At 34.8% G+C, this 21289-nt stretch overlaps 3 protein-coding genes across 3 annotated transcripts; 1 reads left to right on the top strand and 2 right to left on the bottom strand.

Annotated features, from left to right (window-relative positions):
• The first annotated feature begins 1862 nt into the window (after positions 1-1862).
• ArgRS (arginine--tRNA ligase-like protein) lies at positions 1863-5629 on the top strand. Its single transcript, XM_077439134.1, has one exon. It carries the CDS (start codon positions 1965-1967, stop codon positions 3936-3938), a length of 1974 nt encoding a protein of 657 aa, XP_077295260.1. The 5' UTR covers positions 1863-1964; the 3' UTR covers positions 3939-5629.
• A 1670-nt stretch (positions 5630-7299) lies between these two features.
• Positions 7300-16020, bottom strand: LOC143917580 (monocyte to macrophage differentiation factor). Its single transcript, XM_077439133.1, has 4 exons — positions 15743-16020; positions 12720-12910; positions 8857-9109; positions 7300-8451 (listed from the first exon to the last, which is right to left on the bottom strand). The coding sequence occupies exons 1-4, from the start codon at positions 15980-15982 to the stop codon at positions 8218-8220; spliced, it is 918 nt and encodes a 305-aa protein (XP_077295259.1). The 5' UTR covers positions 15983-16020; the 3' UTR covers positions 7300-8217.
• Positions 16021-18883: 2863 nt separating this feature from the next.
• Positions 18884-20426, bottom strand: Rnmt (RNA guanine-7 methyltransferase). The gene is made up of 2 exons (XM_077439641.1): positions 19307-20426; positions 18884-19221 (listed from the first exon to the last, which is right to left on the bottom strand). Exons 1-2 carry the CDS (start codon positions 20316-20318, stop codon positions 19184-19186), a joined length of 1050 nt encoding a protein of 349 aa, XP_077295767.1. The 5' UTR covers positions 20319-20426; the 3' UTR covers positions 18884-19183.
• Positions 20427-21289: the final 863 nt, after the last annotated feature.

Below are 21289 nucleotides of genomic sequence, written 5' to 3'. Positions count from 1 at the left end.
GCTTAAATGCCATTATTTTGTTTTTTAAAATAAAAAAATGAGTTTTATAAAGCAGTAATGCAAATTACAGCACATAGCTTAAGAATGCCACTTTCAATTGTGTTTGTCTTTAGTTTCCATGGTGATCACACACTTTCATTCCACTACATGCGATTATGTTTCAATGAACTGCTTGTATAGTTATTTTTAATGTTTTTAAAAATTCTAATTCTTGAAATTAATTAAGGGTCGTATCATTACATTCTTATGCTAATGAACGAACAAAAGAAAGTTACATTAATAATAAAAATACTTTTTGTACTCGAAATGGCATTTTTGATGTAGTCGAGTAGTCTGGGTCTTGGAACTTTACACCGGCTCTTGTCGACCCTGGCCATACGTTTTGATAGATCGGGATATGTTGCGGCTTATATCTCGGATATCACTGAAGATGTTAAGAATATGTAGATAAAATTACAGATTTGTTTCATCATCATCTTCTACAGCCATTCACCATCCACTGCTGAATGAAGGCCTCTTCAACAAGCTTTCACTAGTGTCTGTTTTGCGCAACTCATCCCACATATTTTCCTTATTTCGTTTACCCATCTTCCCTGCGGTCTTCCTTTTACCCTTTTGCATTCTCTCGAGTACCATTCAAGCACTTCTTTTGTCCGCCTTTCGTCCATTCTTCTAGCCATGTGGCCCGCCCATTGCCATCTCAGTCTCTTTACTATGTCCACTACCCTTGTCATACTTCTCACCCACGTGTTCCGCTTCCTGTCTTTCCTCGTTATGCCGATCATACAGCTTTAGGTGTGTTGACTGGTCTAAAAAAAAACACCGGTTGTGTTTGTAAGAGGATCGTTTATTTTTGTTCAATTGTTACAATAGTTATTGTATGTACGAAGAGGTTGAGCTTCGGAGAAGTGATCTGGTTGAACTCCAGAGGTTCACTCCGGTGTTGGGATCTGGTGCGTCGCTTTATATACGTTCTGGCTTGAAGCGTGCCGTGTGCAGATGCTTTGTCTTCGTTTCCAGGACACGTGTTGACCTGTTTTCGAGGCGCGTGTTTTATAGCCATGGGGTCAGCGCCAGGACGTCGTTCGTTTGAGAATGGGGTCGTGTGCCACGCGTAAACGACTTATTAGGACACGTGTTACAGCTTCCTGCTGTCATCACTGTTGGGTTTCGTTCGTTTTACGATCGAGCGATGAACTCTTTCTTCTGGAATGGTCGAAGGGGACGTTGCCCTTGAGTTATGCATGTTTGTACAGGAGCGACGATGATTGCTGTGAAATGTATGAGATCATAGGTTTTGATTCGTAATAGCACAAGTTGTGCTAGATTCCTACACAGCGTTCCATACTTCTTTGAGTGCATTGGACTTTGTGTAGCATCTTGGCGTTCAGTGTTCGAGTTTCACCTCAATACGTCATCACTGGAAAAACGCATTGATCGAAGATCTCTTTTTTCAGGCAGAGTAGCATTTTTGTTTATTGTAGCTGAAATCACGAGTTTTGTACCATCCATCATTCAATTAAAAAATTCGTTATTATTGGGGAGTCAATTTTCCGATGAATGAGCTAAATATTCAGGAAATCAATTTTAATTTGAATCGCAACATATTTTTCTGGGTTCGGTGATTACTAGTCAAATGTGAACCGATCACTCTAGATCGGTCACACTAAAACTGGTCACACCCTAAAATCAGTCAACCAGTTTTTTCGTGACCGATTTTAGGATGTGACCAATTTTCTCGTGACCAGTTTTAGTGTGATGGGTGGTCACGTGTGACCGATCTAGAGCGACCGGTTCTCCTGTGACTAGTTCACATATGACTAGTAGTCCGTTTACCATTTTTCTGTTTAGGCCTCATCTGTCAAAATATTTTTTCGTAGTGGCAACATCATTGCGCAATGTAAACATAGATTGCACGATACCACGTGTAGTTGAGTGTTCTGACTTGACGTAGTGCAATACAAATGGAAAAACAACTACAGGTGCTCGAGGAGGGAACGGCGCAATTGCAGGCCGAGTTGCGACAGCTTCAGACCTCTTCAGAGCCAGACCATCTCGAGCAGCAACTGCTCGAAGAGAACGCTCGCCTGAAACACCGGTTGGCGATACTTGAAGCGGCTTGTGCAACCGAAGCCGCGATACTTAAAGCGACTTGTGCAACCGAAACCGCGATGTCGACCCCTGGCGAGCCTCTGCTGATGCAACTCCACCGTCTCTTCGCGGCAGCCATCAGCGCAGCATTCCCCAACATACCGGACCCACCCGTCGTGATGACTCTCTCCAATAACCCCAAGTTCGGCGATTACCAATGCAATTCGGCCATGCCTATCGCTCAACTACTCAAAGCCCAAGGAGCCAAATCGAATCCCAGAGATGTAGCCAATGCCATCATGAGCAAAGTCCCCCAGTCTCCGCTAGTGGAAAAGTTAGAAGTAGCTGGAGCTGGCTTTGTAAACGTTTTCCTTAAGCGACTTCACGTGCAAAGCTTCCTATCTGATGTACTCAAGAACGGAGTTGTTCCACCGTCAGTTGGTAAGCAAAAAATAGTCGTCGATTTCTCATCTCCTAATATAGCTAAAGAAATGCACGTAGGACATTTGAGGTCGACGATCATTGGAGATAGTATTTGCAGGCTATTGGAATATTTAGGCCACGATGTGTTGCGTTTGAATCACGTCGGAGATTGGGGGACTCAATTCGGCATGCTCATAGCTCATTTAAAAGACAAATTCCCTGATTACAGAACACATTCTCCGCCCATATCAGACTTGCAAGCTTTCTATAAGGAGTCTAAAACGCGGTTCGACGAAGACGCCGAGTTCAAAAAGAGGGCTTACGAATGTGTAGTTAAATTGCAGGCTAAAGATCCTGACTACGCCCAAGCATGGAAGCTCATATGCGACGTATCTCGCAAAGAGTTCCAAAAAGTATATGATAGACTGAATATTTTCATACAGGAACGAGGCGAATCGTTTTATCAGAGTAGGATGGAAAAAATGGTAGAGGAGTTAAAGGCTGACGGTTTGTTGGAAGAAGATGAGGGTCGTTGGATTATGTGGGGTGAGGAGTCAATTCCGTTGACGGTGATCAAGTCTGATGGAGGTTTTACATACGATACATCAGATTTGGCTTGTATTAAGCAGAGAGCGTTCGAAGAAAACGGTGATAGGCTGATATACGTCACCGATGCCGGGCAGGCGACTCATTTCCAATGTATTCTATCCTGTGCTAGGAAAATAGGTTATATCAAACCCAATCAATCAATGGAACACGTAGGATTCGGAGTTGTTTTAGGTGAAGATCATAAGAAATTCAAAACGAGGTCAGGTGATACGGTGCGTCTAACAGACTTATTAGACGAAGGTCTCAAACGAGCTTTAGACAAACTCATCGAAAAGGGCCGAGATCAGGTGCTAACCGCAGAGGAATTGAAAAAAGCGCAAGAAGCTGTAGCATACGGATGCATCAAATACGCAGATTTATCTCACAATAGGACCAATGAATACGTATTCTCCTTCGATAAGATGTTGGAAGATAAAGGGAATACAGCTGTCTATCTCCTGTATGCGTACACTCGAATTAGATCTATCGCTCGCAATGCCCAACTAGATCCCGAGCAATTGAGGACAGCTGCCGAGAGTATCGCACCATCAGTGGAGCACGAGAAGGAGTGGAAGTTGGCCAAGGTTTTGGTGCGATTCTCCGAGATCCTCTTGAAGATGAGCAAGGACCTCTGTTTACATCCACTGTGCGAGTATCTGTATGAAATTTGTACCAGCTTCACCGAGTTCTACGACGCGTGCTACTGTATAGAGAAGGACCCGTCTGGAAACATTGTTAAGATTAACACTGAAAGAATTTTGCTATGTGAAGTCACCGCCATGATAATGGATAAATGTTTTAGTATTTTAGGACTCACTCCCGTGTCCAGGATGTAAACTGTGACTCGCTTGTGATACTGAAATGTGTTCTATTGAAACTCATATTGGTTTTTCTCCAGCACACATTGTATGTTGTGAGATAATCCCAAATTAATTTATTAACTTTATATTGTGATTTTTTCATTAATCATTTAATAAATAAACATACAAAACCTATTGATTATGTTTATTTTCAAATTTTCATACCTAATTTTTACTTTATCTATGCACATAGTAACAACAGATGAAGTTTTGTGATCATGTGAAAATTAGACTTCGAGACTTTGACTGATTTGAACTCGGAATTGACCATTGGTCATGTTTTCATGGTTATAAAAAAAATATGTCACATTCGATTTTTTTCATCGATAGCACAATGATTTATTTGGGGACTGGAACAAAAACAACAGTAGATAAGAGACAATTTTCTAAATTTATTTCTGAAAATTCACAACATTAACATTTCTTCAAGTGTAAATTTTACCAAAAATATTACTGATCATATAACTCAAGCATTCTAATATGATCTATAAAACAACCACACCTAATATCGATATTTACAATAACATTTGTTTAAAAGAGAATTCAATAATATTTTCAATGAGAATTCTAACATTTTCTCTACATAAGAAAATGTACACATTTCGTACTGTAAATATATAATATAACAACTGAATTCAACTATATAGAATAAAGCTATAGAAATATGTAACATACTTGAATACACAGATATTTTATCGGAACAAGGATGCACATATGAAGGGATCAATAATTCGCATTATGATCCCAATTCCAGCAAAGTGTACAGATAAACAATTTGGGTTACAATATTAAAAATGGGAAGTGTCTGAAGACATGGTGATTCTAAATACACATTGAATGTGTTTGAGAAATATTCTATAATAACACTTACTATAAATGTTTTAAGTGTTACTGAATTCTCCGACTGTTTTTTGTAAACACAATTAAATAAACACATGAAGTATTACAAACCTATCATAAGATCTAGCGATAGTTGTCATGAAAATTCTATATTAATAGAAATAAAGCTATGAAATAAAAAAGCACGTTAAAATTTGCCTAATAAATAAATTAATTGAGCGAAAAAATTATACTTCAAAAAATAGCATAACATTGTCGTTGCCTTTCACCTTTTGAGTATTGTTGATGTGGTAACGAAATAATGATCTAATTGCATACCATTTAAATAATAAATTCATTTTAAATCAGAGTATTTTCCAGCAATGAAAGAGTACTTCAATGGGTCATGGTTTGTTAATATCGCATAATTATTATATGATATAATATTATAACACAACAATAGAAGAAAGTAATGAAGTAAAAAAAAAGGATTAAGTCTCGTTTACTAAATGTCAAATGTGAAACATCATTGAAATGTATCTTATACGAATATTCAAGTTGATAAAAAATACTCGGAGACATATTTTACAAACTATAAGTCTTTTTTTAAAGTCTTAGATTTATACCCTAATAAATAATATTTTATTTCTTTCTATCAATGGAAAAAAAACTCAATTAATATTTTTCACTTAAAATACTGTTGTGACAAAAACTGGGTTAGTTTTTACATGTTAAATAAATTATTTTTGGTTACTATAAGTAATGTTGCAACACGAAGATTACAAATTGTCAGTTTTACCTACCATGGCATCAAATTTAAGAATTGCATACTATCTCAGACCATCAGTTGTGACAGATTTTATATAATCACATAATTTTATTAATTCGATATATATATATATATATATATATATATATATATATATATATATATATATATATATATATATATATATATATATATATATATATATATATATATATATATATATATATATATATATATATATATATATATATATATATATATATATATATATATATATATATATATATATATATATATATACATATATTTATACATATTCATTCATTTCAATATCCAAACAAAAACAGTATAATTATTATATAAACGGAAACGGTCTTTGCAATGTTCTCCAACAGGTTGAGTCAAACAACACTCTCGATATACAGAGATAAATTTTACAGCTATTCCAAAAACAACAAAAAACAAACAATGGACATTAAAATTCACTACATATAATGTGAACTCATATTTTTGTGAATATAAAATGTTGTTTAGATGATTTTTGGAACTTATATATGTTTCTAATGGACTTGTAAATTGAGAGTGTGTTATAAATCGTACACCATAAAGTTTTGGAAATTCGCTTTGTTCAAAAAACCATATTTATCTCACGTACAAGAACCATGGAAAATTTTACACATAAAATATTACAATTAGTTACACAATATACAATTAACGGAAAATTTCTTTGGTGTCCTCATGATGATAAAGAAGATTGATTTACGAAAAAAATCTTAAAAATATGTGTACATGTTCAAATAAAATAACAGAAATCCTCCACGACGAGGCTGATTAATATAATATTATATATTATACTAACACGAGTATTTTTCATTTTACTAATAATATACCACTGAGTGCTACAGAATAATTTAAAACACACAACCACAAACATAAATAAATAAAACATACAGGTCGTCTCAAATGAGTGATATTGGACAACGGAGGCTATTCTGGGTAGCAAAAATATAACAAGGAAGAATCTATTGTTGGCCACTTTATAGTTATAAGAAAAATATAATAATTATATACATACATATATACACAAATCCATTGGGCTTGTTTCTACATCACATTATAACTAAATGATAATTAATATCTCGAGTTTTTTAACACATTTAAATTTATTTAAACTGATATTATAAATTTAAATGAGATTACAAAGGTGCAGACTATGCGGCACTCTTTTGCACACGTAAAAAAACGCAAGCACATATAATCTATACTGTTGACAAAACTCACCCCTTGGGAGTGTTTTCTGTAATATTTTATCATTGTATTAATATAGGTTTGACAGTGATTGATAACGGTGATTTCCATATTTGAATTAATGGACGAGCACGTCCCATTCTGTACGATTCAGTGTGTTCTTACCATAATGGAGAAGGTAATGTATGGGAATTTCATTTTGGTGTTAACATATAAGCAATTAACAATATCACTATCTTGAGACAATCTGTACACAAATTTCCTATATTTTAACACGCCTCGAAAGGATTTCTGTAATAATTTTTTTTTAATATAGAAATATGTATTATTAAATAAGAGGGCCGATAAAGCCGATTGTAAAATTTGAATATATGTACATAGAAAACATAGAATGGAAATGGATGTCTATGTATACACATTTATAACAGGAATACTGATTGGATATATAATTCAGGGTGGTTTTTATTACTCGGCAATAATTTTGATTTGAAAGATTTTTTTCATATTCTCTTATTATTAGTTATTTTTTATTTTAAGTCTAAATACCAACTGAAAAAAACAGGTACTAAAATAATTTTACTTTTTAATATAATATCATATTTATAGTTGTAATTTACCATTTTTATATTTGGATATCATGTATTCAATATTTTCAGTGTAGAATTATTTGATTTTCGGATACATATCATGATAAAGAAAATTTATACTTTTAAAAAGTTAGTCAGACCTTTTTTACACCAGGTTTATCGTCTTCATTTTTAATCAATTAAGTAACAGTTTAAATTAAATATATAACAGAAAAGAATAATATAAATAGTAAAAAAAAAGGCTGATCCTATTGACAACTTTGATTAATATTTAATAAATTTAAATTTTTGCATAAGATATTTTTACCATCACTGTAAAAAGAACCACCCCAATACAGACATATTATATGTATAAGAATGTATTTCTTTTGGTCTCAAAATACCAGTTTCAATTACGATATCTATTTATGTATGTATATTATGTAGTAAAAAGGTTTCCGTTTGACACATAATATTCGAACAGAATTCTGAAGCCATTGAAAATGAGAACAAATACAACAAGAGCGCACATCACTATTTTTCAATATAATACAAAAGTATTTAAAAAACACGTCTATAAAAAATATACAGTTTAAATTATTCTCGATCATTTTAGAAATAAAATGTATATGTAGATAGGTACACGTATAAATAGTTAAATGTTTTACAAACAAACTACAAATATAATTAACAAGGAGTTGATTACTTGTAAATGTATCTATAAAAAACTATTCTTAATTGATCTAATGAATATATACATACAATTACATAAATGGTTTAAAAAATGTATTAAAATTTAATATAGGAGATCTCATTACGTAAAAAAAAATATCTAATGGTAATTCTTTAGTATTTAAAATTCATCATTTCCTATTTTTATATCCTGTATATTGTTTGTAGCCGTACTATCCGATGCCGGATACAGATAATTCAATATGGCCATGTAATGGACCGTCGCTCCAAAAGCTACAAAAATGTGCCAAATTGCGTGAGCCATCGGTATACGACCATCAGATTTGAAGAAGAATATTCCGATGAAGTACAGCAGACCACCCAATTTCAGTTCTTCAATGCCCGCCAGTCTACTCTGAAATCAAATTAAAACGATAAACAATACGACTATAACATGTACAAATTGTTTAAGCCATACTAAATTAAGATTTTAAACCATTTGATACAAATAGCAGAATAATAACTATTCAAATAATGACTATTGTTTAATTAATAATTGCGTAGATTTGATCACAGTATTTTCATAGTGTTAGAACAAAATTTGAAGGCCATATAACATCGATAAAAAAAAGAATACTATCAATGCTAATCTAGAACATTAGATTTTTATTATAAAATAGATAACTCCTGTAATCAATCAAAACTGTATTACATCCGTGTTCCACAAAATCTAAATACACGTGATTGTAAGATTGGGACAAGATTATTAATTTTATGGTATAATATTAAAAATGACAAATTTGTTAAGATTTATACTTACACCTGATATAGTGATAGCAATGACAGGTCCGATACCGGTTATCAAATAAAATATGGTCTCTAATTTTTTGTAGCGTTCGTGAAACATCTGCTGGTAAGCGATGCCGAGTGTAGCCAACAACCAAATGATCCACTGCATCTCTTTCAGCAGGCCACTGTTTGGAGTGCTGATAGTCAACCAGGGAAAATAAGAGCCAGCTATGAATACGTAGATCATCGCACGATCGCACCGATGTAGCACGTGTCGCATATTACTAAGAAAAAAAAAACATAAATACAAAACATTATACGACATAAATCTCACCAATAAAGGTTCGTTTATACTAGCAAAGCTCAAGTCGACTACTGCACGTATACAGCAGTGCAAAAAATATCCTATATGGACACATTCATATATTCTGTAACATATATGTGACGTTCCTAAAACAGCAACAACCATAGCGATCTATTCATATTCGTTCTTTTTCTATTCTATTCTATTCATATTCGTTCAGTTCTTTTTCGAATGGCTCCTATTCCAAGAGCTATTCGACTTCTTAATGAAATCGTTGCTGTCGAGACTGAATGTGAAATTTTCCACCTTAGTGAGCGTAAATTGTCGGAAATTACTCTAACCCATTTATCTGGTAGTCTGCGCTCATCATTGTTTTCATGATTGATTGTGATTTATGAGTGAAATTTTGATTAACTCTCTTCCATTTGGGCCTTACAGGGATGTTTTGTATTTGTAGTTGTTTCTTACATATTTATTGAAACTGGCTGTAGGTGCAAGGCATTCCTTATGCTATATTTTTTTTATTTGATATTTTTACTTTATCTGTTATTATTAAATGCTATTTTTTATGTTTATGTATGGATGTATTTATGTTTATGTTCAAATGTATTTTTTTTATGTATAATTGATGAGTATATTATTTTCGTGATGTATTAATTTATGTTTAATTGTTATTTTGTTTTTTTTGTGTTATATTTTTTGACCATTGTGGGGCTTTAGGAATTCCTGTTATGCCACAATGGTCTGTTTAGAATTAAATAAATAAATATTATATTATATTATATTATACAGCAGTACATGTCACCGAAACGTATCAAGCAGAACCGGTTTTCTTCAGCCATTTGGGAAATATTCTCGCATGACGTGACATCATAGTGGTGGGTGCACCCGTACTTACGAAAGCGCTGCTTTACGCATATGAATTTTTTCGGAAACGTCATATTGTGACAATATTGACTTGACGATACGACAAAAATACGCTGCATCGTCGCGTTCTGTAATGTATATATACATATATAAGCTGATTTTCCCTTGCAATCGTCTAAAACAAGTATGGACATGCCAACAACGGTGCTATATAGTAATAAAATAAGTAGTATTTTCCGTGCATTGTTGTACCAAGCCGTTGACGTGCAGTGCTGGATAATATAAACGGAACTTAATGTGTATTTTGATATTCTTGTGTGGGCGTTTCCACAATACATACATTTTGGGTATTTGTGATCATTTTTAAACCTTTATGATAAGATTTGTCATTTAAAAAACATTGCAGTTCGTTGACTGATCGTAAGAGTCATTCTAAATTATAGCGTTTCTGACAAATCATTTGACGAATTATGGTAATTTCCTTTCCAATGAAAATGACCTACAGTGAGCAATAAGCAATCGTGTTTGGATATGTTTTCATAAATGCACAATAGTGTGCCGAATTCAGTATTTTATTTAATTATTTAATTAATTTATGTATAAAAATAGGATACTTGTACAAATATTTAAGTTCTTGTATCGCATTTATTATCTTATCATAACCACAATAAATATTTAAAAATGAGTATGCTCCAATGAACGATCACTTGCGGTTTGAATTAAATAAAAAAATTAACACGTAACAAATATAATAAAAAAATTACATGTGATACAAACAATTGATAAAAACGTCAATGTTTCGACGTATTCCCGTCTGATTTTTAGAACATTTTTGGAAGAATCTCAACAGAAAAAGTGGTGTTTTCAATTCAGTAAAATTTAGACAGCTCTATTAATCTTTTGTTATAGGTATATTCGTTATAGCAAAACAATAGAAAATGAAAAACGAACGAAACATTGAAAATTTCTCCATTTTGTATCCACTACAACAAAACTTGACTGCAAATTCAATTTGATCAATCATTGAAGGGTGGTCGGAGGTATAATTAACCTGAACGAGTCCCATAAAAGACATTGCTGTGTAGCAAATTGTCTTTGGACAAGAGTGACCTATGACACGCGACAAACATTTATATTTGCCCAATTAAGCATTTTAATAGCACTGCGTAGGTATTTCTTGATGTGCACAATGAGCTACGGCCATTTCTGACTACTCATAATGCATTCTCTTTAACAACCTGGGGGCAATTTAATTTAATTTCTAATAAAAATTATCTTCACCTTTTGATCGCTGGGGCTGTTTCAAATTTCCTACTCATGACTGTCACATCAATAGGAAAAGAATTTCTAATTGCTTCGATATTTCCGTACATAGTCAAATATCGTTTAGCACAATCAAAATAATAGATCTCAGCAGGCTTTCTTTGTTATCGCATTCATTGCAGATAGTGTTTAGTAATTAAGACACTCATTTTGCAAGTTTAAGGTCATAAATAACAGCCTAGGAAAGTACATTAACTACATTTGCATTGCATAATGAACTGTCGACTAAAGTATGCATATTAATGTTTTAATTAGCTTATATTTTACTACGTTAGCTTGTTCTCTGATATGTTGCTTTACATATGTGTATGTGTTCCAATTCTCACGCTTCAAATATACATATATATTTGGATAGTGACTGAATTTTTTTAATTATAAAGCAGCCTATGAATTGTTCATTTGCAAAAACATTTATATAAAACGAAATCGTTTATCACGAATAAGCCCAATATGAATGATCGTTTAACGTGAAATAATATTCCGATTCCGACGAAATTCTATGCGATTTCATAACTTTAATATGAAATGCTATACACTTTCCATTTAATATGAAATTAAATAAAAAAGTTTACATCTCGGATGGGAAAAAATCATGAAATTGTTGACAGTATATGACTTTCTGAGTTAGAATGACATTTGCAGTCTATCTTTTAAGTGAATAATACGTCTTTAGTGACGAATCTTGTGTTAGTGATACATTCTTTAATCTATGTACACCTATTATGATTGAATTAGAGCACATTTTATTTTTATTATCAAGTTCGTTCATAGCACCAGCTTGGAAAACCATTTTGAAATATATCAAATATTGTACGTTTCGGAAAATAAATCAACGCGAGACACTTGTGTACAAGGCGAGTCGATGCGCGACTCACGGGTGAGTCGCTGGCGTACAAAATGTTAAATATATTCAAACCAGCAGTATTTGCGTTAATGCTAACCACCGAGAGGTTCCCAGCTACGAGCTCTGGGTTGACCTAGATTGAAAAGAATTTATTCCGAGTATTTCTGCAGTTCTGCTAGTCAGACTTGGATATTTGTGACCCCAAGTCAACCGTTTTCTGTCAGAGTTTGCCAATTAACCTGATTGCATCGTTGAAACGATTCCTCATCAAATTGACAAAAATCATTCTACATACTATTTGAATATGATTTCAAATTTATATTTTATAAATGTATATATGTACAATTTTGATACTATAGTTGTCGCTCACGGGCAACCTGTAATGACATCATGGTAAAATATTAAATGTTTATATAAACAATGTTTCAGGACGCTATAAATGTTAGAAATCCCTGATGTATTCCAATATGTTCGATTTGAATTTATTTAACAATATGTGACACAAAGTATAGTGAGTGGTTAAAAATAAAGTATAAAAAATAAGGATAATATTTACCAATCGCTTTTGCAATAGAAAACGGAATGAAAGGTTGTTGAAATGGCGAAGAGCATGCTGAGTGCGGTACCATAGACGCTGGCGGCTACGTATTGTGACATGTTGGCCGATCTACGGATAAGCTCATAAGTAGCAATCATGCTCGGCATCATACACACACCGTGTGTGACCACATTTGCAATATGTTCGATCTGAAAAAACGATTATTCATGTACATATTTCAATTATAAAACGGCATTGGAGTGATAACACCTCTTTTTTTTCATTAAATTTATACCAGGAAGACCTAACAGGTAAACCCAATGAACCTCCCTGGCCAATTTATTGAAGAAAAAAAAAATCATATATATTATATATAATATCGCTATTCTGTCTGTGTGTCTGTCTGTCTGAAATAACGCTCGCCGATAAATACTAAATTAAATATATATATATATATATATATATATTTATATATATATATATATATATATATATATATATATATATATATATATATATATATATATATATATATATATATATTTGAAAAAAATTTGACCCCGTGCATTCTTTTAATTAATACCTTAATATGCCAATACCCATTGGATGATATTTCATCAGGTTTTTAAAACACTAGTACATATATATAATAGCGCTATTCTGTGTGTGTCTGCGATAACGCTCGCCGTAGTATAATAGTCGTTTCAATTCGCCATATGTACGTCACAGTTAAAACACTGCCAGCGAAATGTACGAATATAATAACGAATCAAGAAAAAACCTGTATATATAGTTTGCTACAAATATCTCCTCTAAGAAAATAGAGAAATTAATTAATTAATTTTTCTATTGGTGTTTTACATTGTATATGTATATAAAATATGTAGGTAGATGGGTAGTTTTTAGTTATAATACACCCTGAAATTTTCGTCGGGTCAAAAACCACCCGTTGAAATATCAACCATTTATTATTTAAATTTAAACCAGAAGTCGTTTAAAAGTTATAATACACACAGACAAGGCGATTAGATAGATCTGGATCCAGATTCTACAAGTGGATGTGAATAAAATATTAATCATTCGGCTTATTGCGGACAGCGAGGTCAACTTTCAACTGTGGGGGTATTTGAGAATTTGCGTCATATTAAAAATCTTGGATATCTTTCAAAAATGTCTCTGCATATTATATAAGCGCTTGTAAAATAGTCTACGGATTCGAAAGGGACGACGAGCGTTATCAGGTTAACGAACGAAGACTTATTGTTGAAGAATTGAGACGTCGGCACACACAAAGGCCTCCGTTTTGCATTGTGCCGAGCGGACGAGACGCTCATTTCAATGTACGTTCCAATACTTGGTATGTATTGCGAATTATCAATGTTTTCGAAGATTACGTACACGTATTTGTTTATGAGATGTTTTGCATGCGTCTGTGACGATACGGAGAGCAAAGTTTCCGTTTTTTTTCAATACGAACGGGTCAACATCAAAGTCCAACTTACCATTGTGAAGTAGTGTTAGATATATGTAGTAATAGCGTTTTGTATAGGGTATTAATTATCATATGTAATGTTTGACAAATAGGATTGCAGCAATGAACGTTTTATTTTATCTATACACTAGTGTTTTTACTCGGCTTATATACGAGTAAATACTAGTACGAGCTTTTAGCTCGCAATTTTACCGATTTAAAATTCAGCACACTTCCAATTAACCCTTTTAAACGAAAACAAAAAATAGTATGGCCAGAAAACTATCGCAATAAACATTTTTCAATAGAAAATACTCAATATAAAATAGTATTAAAAGTGGGAAAAAATTCCAAGTGAAAATACGTACTTTTGACTTTTGATTTGAACTGGACTAATACTTAGAGAGATTTGAAAGCTGAAAAGTACTACAAATGAAAGATAAAATAGCCGACTATAGATTCCAATATTCATTTTGAACAGGAAATTGACAGATTTTGAGACATCGACCGAATAACACGAAGATATAGAAAAATCGCGCGATTTAAAAAACATATACATATCTCCGAATCTCAAACCAATCAACATTTTTTATTACCAGATTCGTGCTTACTGGGCATAGATCTATAATATAAGAAAAGTCATATCTCGTCTCTGAACCATTTTTCGTGACGAACAGAGTCATTGGTAAGGTTCTGCGTGTTCTACGTGTATTTAGTATTCATTTATTTATTATTAAATAGCAAATTGCTAATGAATATTTAACAATTAAGAAATTTAAACTAAAACTAATAACTATAATATAACATAGTTAACAATAATTAGTTAAAATAATATAATTCCAAACATTGCATTTTATTAAACTTACATATATAATTATCATAATGTATTGCTATTATATACATTTATCGAATTTCGATTTGAATTTATTTTTGTTCAATGGTACTAACGTAATTTTCAAACTTTGTTACTATACTATTTGAACGTCGTGTCCGATAAAGATAAATTAACAATAAAAATGGCATAAAACAAATATTAAAAATATATTGTAATTTCGAAAAAAAAAAGAAAAATAGGCACAAAATTTGCAGTAGATTGATCGATCGTTAGTTTTCTCGATATACAAATTGAACCGTCTTTTTCTTCTATTGTGCAATTATTCTGCATGTCGCAACGGAAGATGTCTCTACCTTCGGTGTTCTGTCGGCATTAATTAAATGAATAATGCAACGGTAATAATGGAATAGGAACGTGCATAATAATGATCATAATTGCGCTGTAAACGGTATAGTTGGCGAGCTTTTAGCACCAGAGCAAAGGATGAATAAGAAACGAGCGTGGGAGTAAAAATAGCAAACGCGTGTATCGATCGATCGGTGAAAAGACCGCGATGAAGGCATGTGCCTCCACACCATACATTGTACCTATTATATACCATATAATTGTAATAGTGTATAGTGTATAGTATAATAGACAATGTTTACATAACGCAGCTCGTAATAGAAACTATTCGAGTTTGGTTCGAGTTGGCGAGCTTCCGGTTCCGGGTGTGTGTGTGTGTGTGTTGTTTACCTCAGTCGGTTGGTATTGCTGGTCTAAGGGCGCCTGGCGGTTCATCCATCCTCTGAATCTGCTTTTGCTTCCGCCTCCGACTCCGACTCCGAGTCCGACTCCGAGTCCGACTCCGACCCCGCTTCCGTTTCCGGTCAAGGGTTTCGTCTCCGGAGCGCCGTCGGTGGGAGTGGGAGTGGGGTTGGGGTTGGGGGTGGCGGTGGAAGCGGAAGAGTGCGCGGCTGGCGGCCGGAGCCCCATCTCAACCGACAACCGCGAACAACCGCGGCCGCCGCCACACTGACACCACCAACACCACCCACCCCGCCCACCCACACTACTGTCATTTCGCGCTCTCGCTCGCACTCGCACCCACATCCACACATGCTCTCCCTCCCGCATAGCCCTAGCACCACTTTTCACACCCTTCTGCGCTTACTTAAAGATGAGGTAAAAGTGAGAACAATCGACAGGAAAAGCGGGGCTAGATGTTGGTTGCCATTATGCCGGTGCCAGACATGAGTTCAAAGAAGTGAAGACTTTGCTCACACATTTGGTCACATATTGTTGTATCTGCCAGATATATTTTATTTTATTTTATTTTTATTTTACATATATACCAGGAAGGCCTTACAGGTAAATTCCAATGCGCCTTCCTGGCCAATTACAAATACAAATACAGCATTTTTATTATAAGTCGTTGAATTGCGAGACACTGAAAAAACTCGCAAATTAGCGAGACATCTATGAATTGTACATAAATTTTTATTGTACATCAATCAAATTTTTCAAATAGTGGTGACATAGTAGGTAGGAAGGATTTTTAGCCAATTTTTTTTTCCGGGAACCGTTTCAACAATGAAATCAGAGAAAATTGGCAAACTCTGATAGGAAACGATCAACCTGGAGTCACAAATCCAGGTCTGACCAACAGCATACTCTGAAAAATTCATTTTCATTCAGGGATAGAACCCGGCACCTTCTTGACGGTAAGCAGAAGCTTAACGTCCGAGCTATGCTGCTGGCTATATGTTTGTGGCGGCTCGCTTATACGACATGGTCGAGTTTGGTTGCCTTCCTGCGAGTGGGGACCAACCCAGCTGGGTTCGGAGAACCGCTACTCACTCTGTCTTCAGCTGTCATATAATAAACACGTGCATTAACATGCCAGTCGTCTCATTCGTTCATCCTCCATATGTTCAAAGATTTGATCAACTAGGCTCGCGCAACTGGGCTTCGCGCAGTGTGGCAGGCACACAAACATTTGGACTTTTATCCCTTTGATGTGCGCTAAAAAACCGACACATTTTCATTTTAATTACTATTTTTCTATTAAATTATTATATCTTTTCTTTTTTAATACTAAAACTTTTAAATTAAATATTATTTTTTTAAAATAGCACCGTCCACACACACGATATCTACATATTTCCATATGCAGTTCCCATATTGCAACCTGTAGTTGCTATTTAGGAACTGGATATGGAAAATATTGCAAATATCGGTAGTAGATATCGTGTGTGTGGACGGCGCAATAGGTAAACGGATTATTGCGCAAATTGCGATCGCGCGCGCACGACAATCGTTGCCACAAATCTCGAATACGGAATATCTCACACTCGAGTTCTCGTTAGTACAATATTTCGCGTTACGATGTTCCGTGATCCAGATTTTAGTGACGTGCACGAGATCGCTTTTTGCGGAATAATCACCGAACCCTTCTAATCGTATGCTCAATGTTGAATAGTTCAAAATCGCTTTTGTTTATTTGTATTTTTCGACTTATGTGAATACTGAATGACGCCGTCCGCACTACCGTTATTTCCATATCCAGTTCCTAAATAGCAACCACAGGTTGCAATATGGGAACTGGATATGGAAATATCGGTAGTGTGGACGGCGTCAATTAGTAGCGAACTCGTGAAGGTCTGTTCATACCTAATCGGCACGAACTTTTTATCATGTTATGGTCAAATTGAGACGGTCGACATTTGGACAAATTTGTTGCGTTATTTTTTCATCCTGCATGTTGGTAAGGGTTCGAGTCAGTTAGTAGCAGTGGTGTCACCCCAATTTTGGAAGAACGGTTTATCAATTTCTTTTTCAATAAAATTATTATGAAAATATATAGATATGTATATACATTATTTTTTCGTCCAAGGCATTTTTATATGAAAGTTCATTAAATTTTCAAGATTTGTATAATTTTTGACAACAATTATATGAATTTTTAGCTTAAATAACGGGTTTCCGGTAACCCATGGAAACCATTAGGGTGACACCACTGGATCGTTGTTAGATTCCATATAATTTCCTAATAGACTAATCGAACTTGAATGCCAGATATAGCGTATTCGCGATTTTAATGACAAAAATTGGCTTTGTGACCAATGCAATTATCATAATTTCCTTCCCGTCTAATAAATAAATCAGTCGTGCTGTTAACCACCCCGTCGTTTCACTGTCGCTCTCCATATATTCATAAATAAAAATACTAATAAACTGACCGTATCGAGAAATTTGACTTCCAGCTTATAAATTATCTAAAAGTTTATATAATTTAAATTTAAGTTTAAACGTTGGATCAGAAGCTTCTTCTACAAAAAAAAAAATATTATAAAAAACTACCAACTCTTACCCTACCCCCCTCTCACCTCTAATTTCTAACGCATGTACACCTTTATGTGTTCATGCTTTTTTATGTTGTAGTTGATTACGTAGTGTGGTTTTTTTTATATAGAGCAGTGATGTGCGGTTGTTCTTGTGCAATATTGCTGGATAACCGTCTCGATCTCTGACGAATAGGGTCTCTCAGACTATTCGTTAGGGGGTAGTGGCCTCATGTTGAGGGCTTTAAGGGTTAAAAAATTTTGACCTTTAAAGTGGGCTTTACCCCCCCCCCCCCAGAAACCGCTGAAATGACGTCCCTGCTAGTAAAGATGGTTTAGTGACAATTTCACACACGAAAATCTCGATCACGGAAAATCTGGCACTCGAAAATACCACCTATCGGGAGACACATGAACAAGAATTCGAGTACCAGATATACCATATTTGCGATTTTCGTGGTAACAACTGTCGCGTGCGAAATTGTCCATTTACCAGTAAAAATTGCTATATTATAAATATATGTATGCAGATAAAAATAAAAAAAAAACAATTTGAAAGTAAAAATATGTATTTTAGAAATCGTATCGGTTTGCTCCGTAACTAGCAACTTTTACATTGAATTTAGTTGTTTGGATTGAATGTCGATGTGATATAAATAGTAAAACAATATAAAAATCAGATTCATTTTAGTATACGTATGTAAATAAATACATATACAAAGTAGTTATAATAAAAACTTAGTCCATATTATGATTTGATAATCAAGTCAAGCTTACAAATTTATAATTATAATTAAAATACATAAAAAAAAACGTCTTCGCAGTAAGCATCAATCAGGGAAGGGAAAACACTTCATTCTTTTTTTTGAAAAGCAAACACACAATACATCGCTGAAATATAAAAAAAACATTGAATTAGTTGACAAACCATATATAAATATTTTGAAAATAAGTAAAAATAACATATTTAACTTACAGGCCACTTCCCACTCTTGTTGCGACATCGTTCCTAACGAGTTGATCGATTCATTATTCTTAAAATAATCTATAGCGTGTTGATATTTATCACCGAGGGAGTCGTTATCTTTTCTGTGGACGGTTTCGAGACTCTCCATTTTGGTCAACAACTCCTTGCCTTCTTTGTTTTTTTCTTCGTAAAAGTCTTTGAAGTTCTTCTTGAACACGAGTTCAAAGTCAAATTTTTTGGCTAGTTCGACTAATAACGGAAAATACACTAGATATTCAGGACAGTCAACTACGCCCTCCAAATGGAAGTCGTATTTGGCGCCAAAGAGCGGGAACCCTTTAGACCAGTCGAAGAGTGGCTCCACTTTGTAGATATCGTTACCGAAAGCACCTTTGTTGGCCTTGATACGGGAGACCACTTGTTCGGCGTCCGGTATTGAGCCGATGAAGATTCCTCCGGGGCGCAGAGCTTCAGCCGCGTTTCGCAGGAATCGAAGAGCTCGAGCCGACGATCCGAAAGAGTAATGCAGGGCGAATTGGCAGCTGACCAGATCGAGCGGGTCTCGGGGTAATTTAGTCTTGAGCCTTTCTCCGGCAGCGTCGGCCACGATAAAATAAGCGCGGCAGCCGTTGACTCGCAATTGACGCCACTTCCGTTCGCATTCGGAGACAGAAGTGGCTGCAATGTCGGTGCAGACGAGTCTGGAGACTGCAGCCGCTCTCCACTTGAACAAGTCGCCCCCTTTTCCGCAGCAGAGATCCAGCGCGGCCAAAGGACGACGCCCCGAGCCAGCCAAGTCGGCTCCTTTCTGTATCACCATGGATTTGACCCAATTGTTGAAGTTCCGCAGGTAGAAGATGGGCGAAGTGCGTCTGGCTCCGAAGCTGCACGCCACTCGGTTGTTGTAATGCTCAGCCACAACCGCCGCTTCGGTTTCCGTTTCCGGAGGACTCGTTTTCGTCGCCTTTTCTGGGGGCTCGCATTCCGGGGGCGCACACTCTGGGGGCGCTAAATCTGCCATTTCTTGTTCGTTGGTTATCGTTGCCTCATGCCGAGCCGGTTACCGCTGACACGCCGATCATTGACATTTCCCGCAATACTGCCACCCGTAAATAATTACGGCCACACCAATCGCAACGTATGATTTTGATAAAGAGGGAAGAAACATTGGTCGTTGGCCATGCTAAAGTCACGAATCACTTAGACTTTGCATAACTTATTTGCTCGAATTATTTTGTATTGGAATATTATGAACACATATGTGGTGAAATTATGATTGGATGTGAATAAAAATCTGAGGTGCAATGTGGATACTCCAATGCTTTTCATACACTTAATGTTTTTTAACCAATTTCTTAATGTATGTGCTGTAGAACCACAAGTCAGACATATATCGTGTTCACAAACCAATAAACCCCATAAACTTCACCCTAGTTGATTATATATGAAATTTACAAACAGGTAACACTTAGATCGAAACTCTTCGAAAATATGACTGTAATAAGGAACAGTTCTAAATTTCTGGATAAGTTCATGGGAAAGGCGGTAAGTGTGAGAGCTTACAAATAAAAATTTTTGGCAACAAATAACTAATCAGTATGCTTAAACTCGTGTGGATATAAAAATATTTCAAGATAGCGCTGTGTTGAATAATTATACTAAGATAAAATTTGAATACTACATTGATGATAAGTTATAAAATTAAATTAAATAAGTCATAAATTAAGAAATACGAAAATTTACCAGCTTATCATCTTTATCAATAGTAGGAGACGGTCAAGCTTTTTGGTTCTCTTCTTGAGACATCTCATTGGCTACGTCCACACTATAGATATCTACACCCGATATTCTCGAATTTTTCATATCCAGTTTCCATATTGCAGAATATGGTTGCTATTTAGGTTATTGGAACTGGTTATTGAAAAAATCACAAATATCGGGTGTAGATATCGGTAGACGTAGCCATTGCTCTGCGCACCACTCGTACCATTT

Source organism: Arctopsyche grandis, chromosome 10, assembly GCF_051622035.1.
Source record: "Arctopsyche grandis isolate Sample6627 chromosome 10, ASM5162203v2, whole genome shotgun sequence".
NCBI lineage: Eukaryota > Metazoa > Arthropoda > Insecta > Trichoptera > Hydropsychidae > Arctopsyche > Arctopsyche grandis.
The sequence above is the reverse complement of the archived record's forward strand: the minus strand, read 5'-3'. Positions and strand labels throughout refer to the sequence as shown.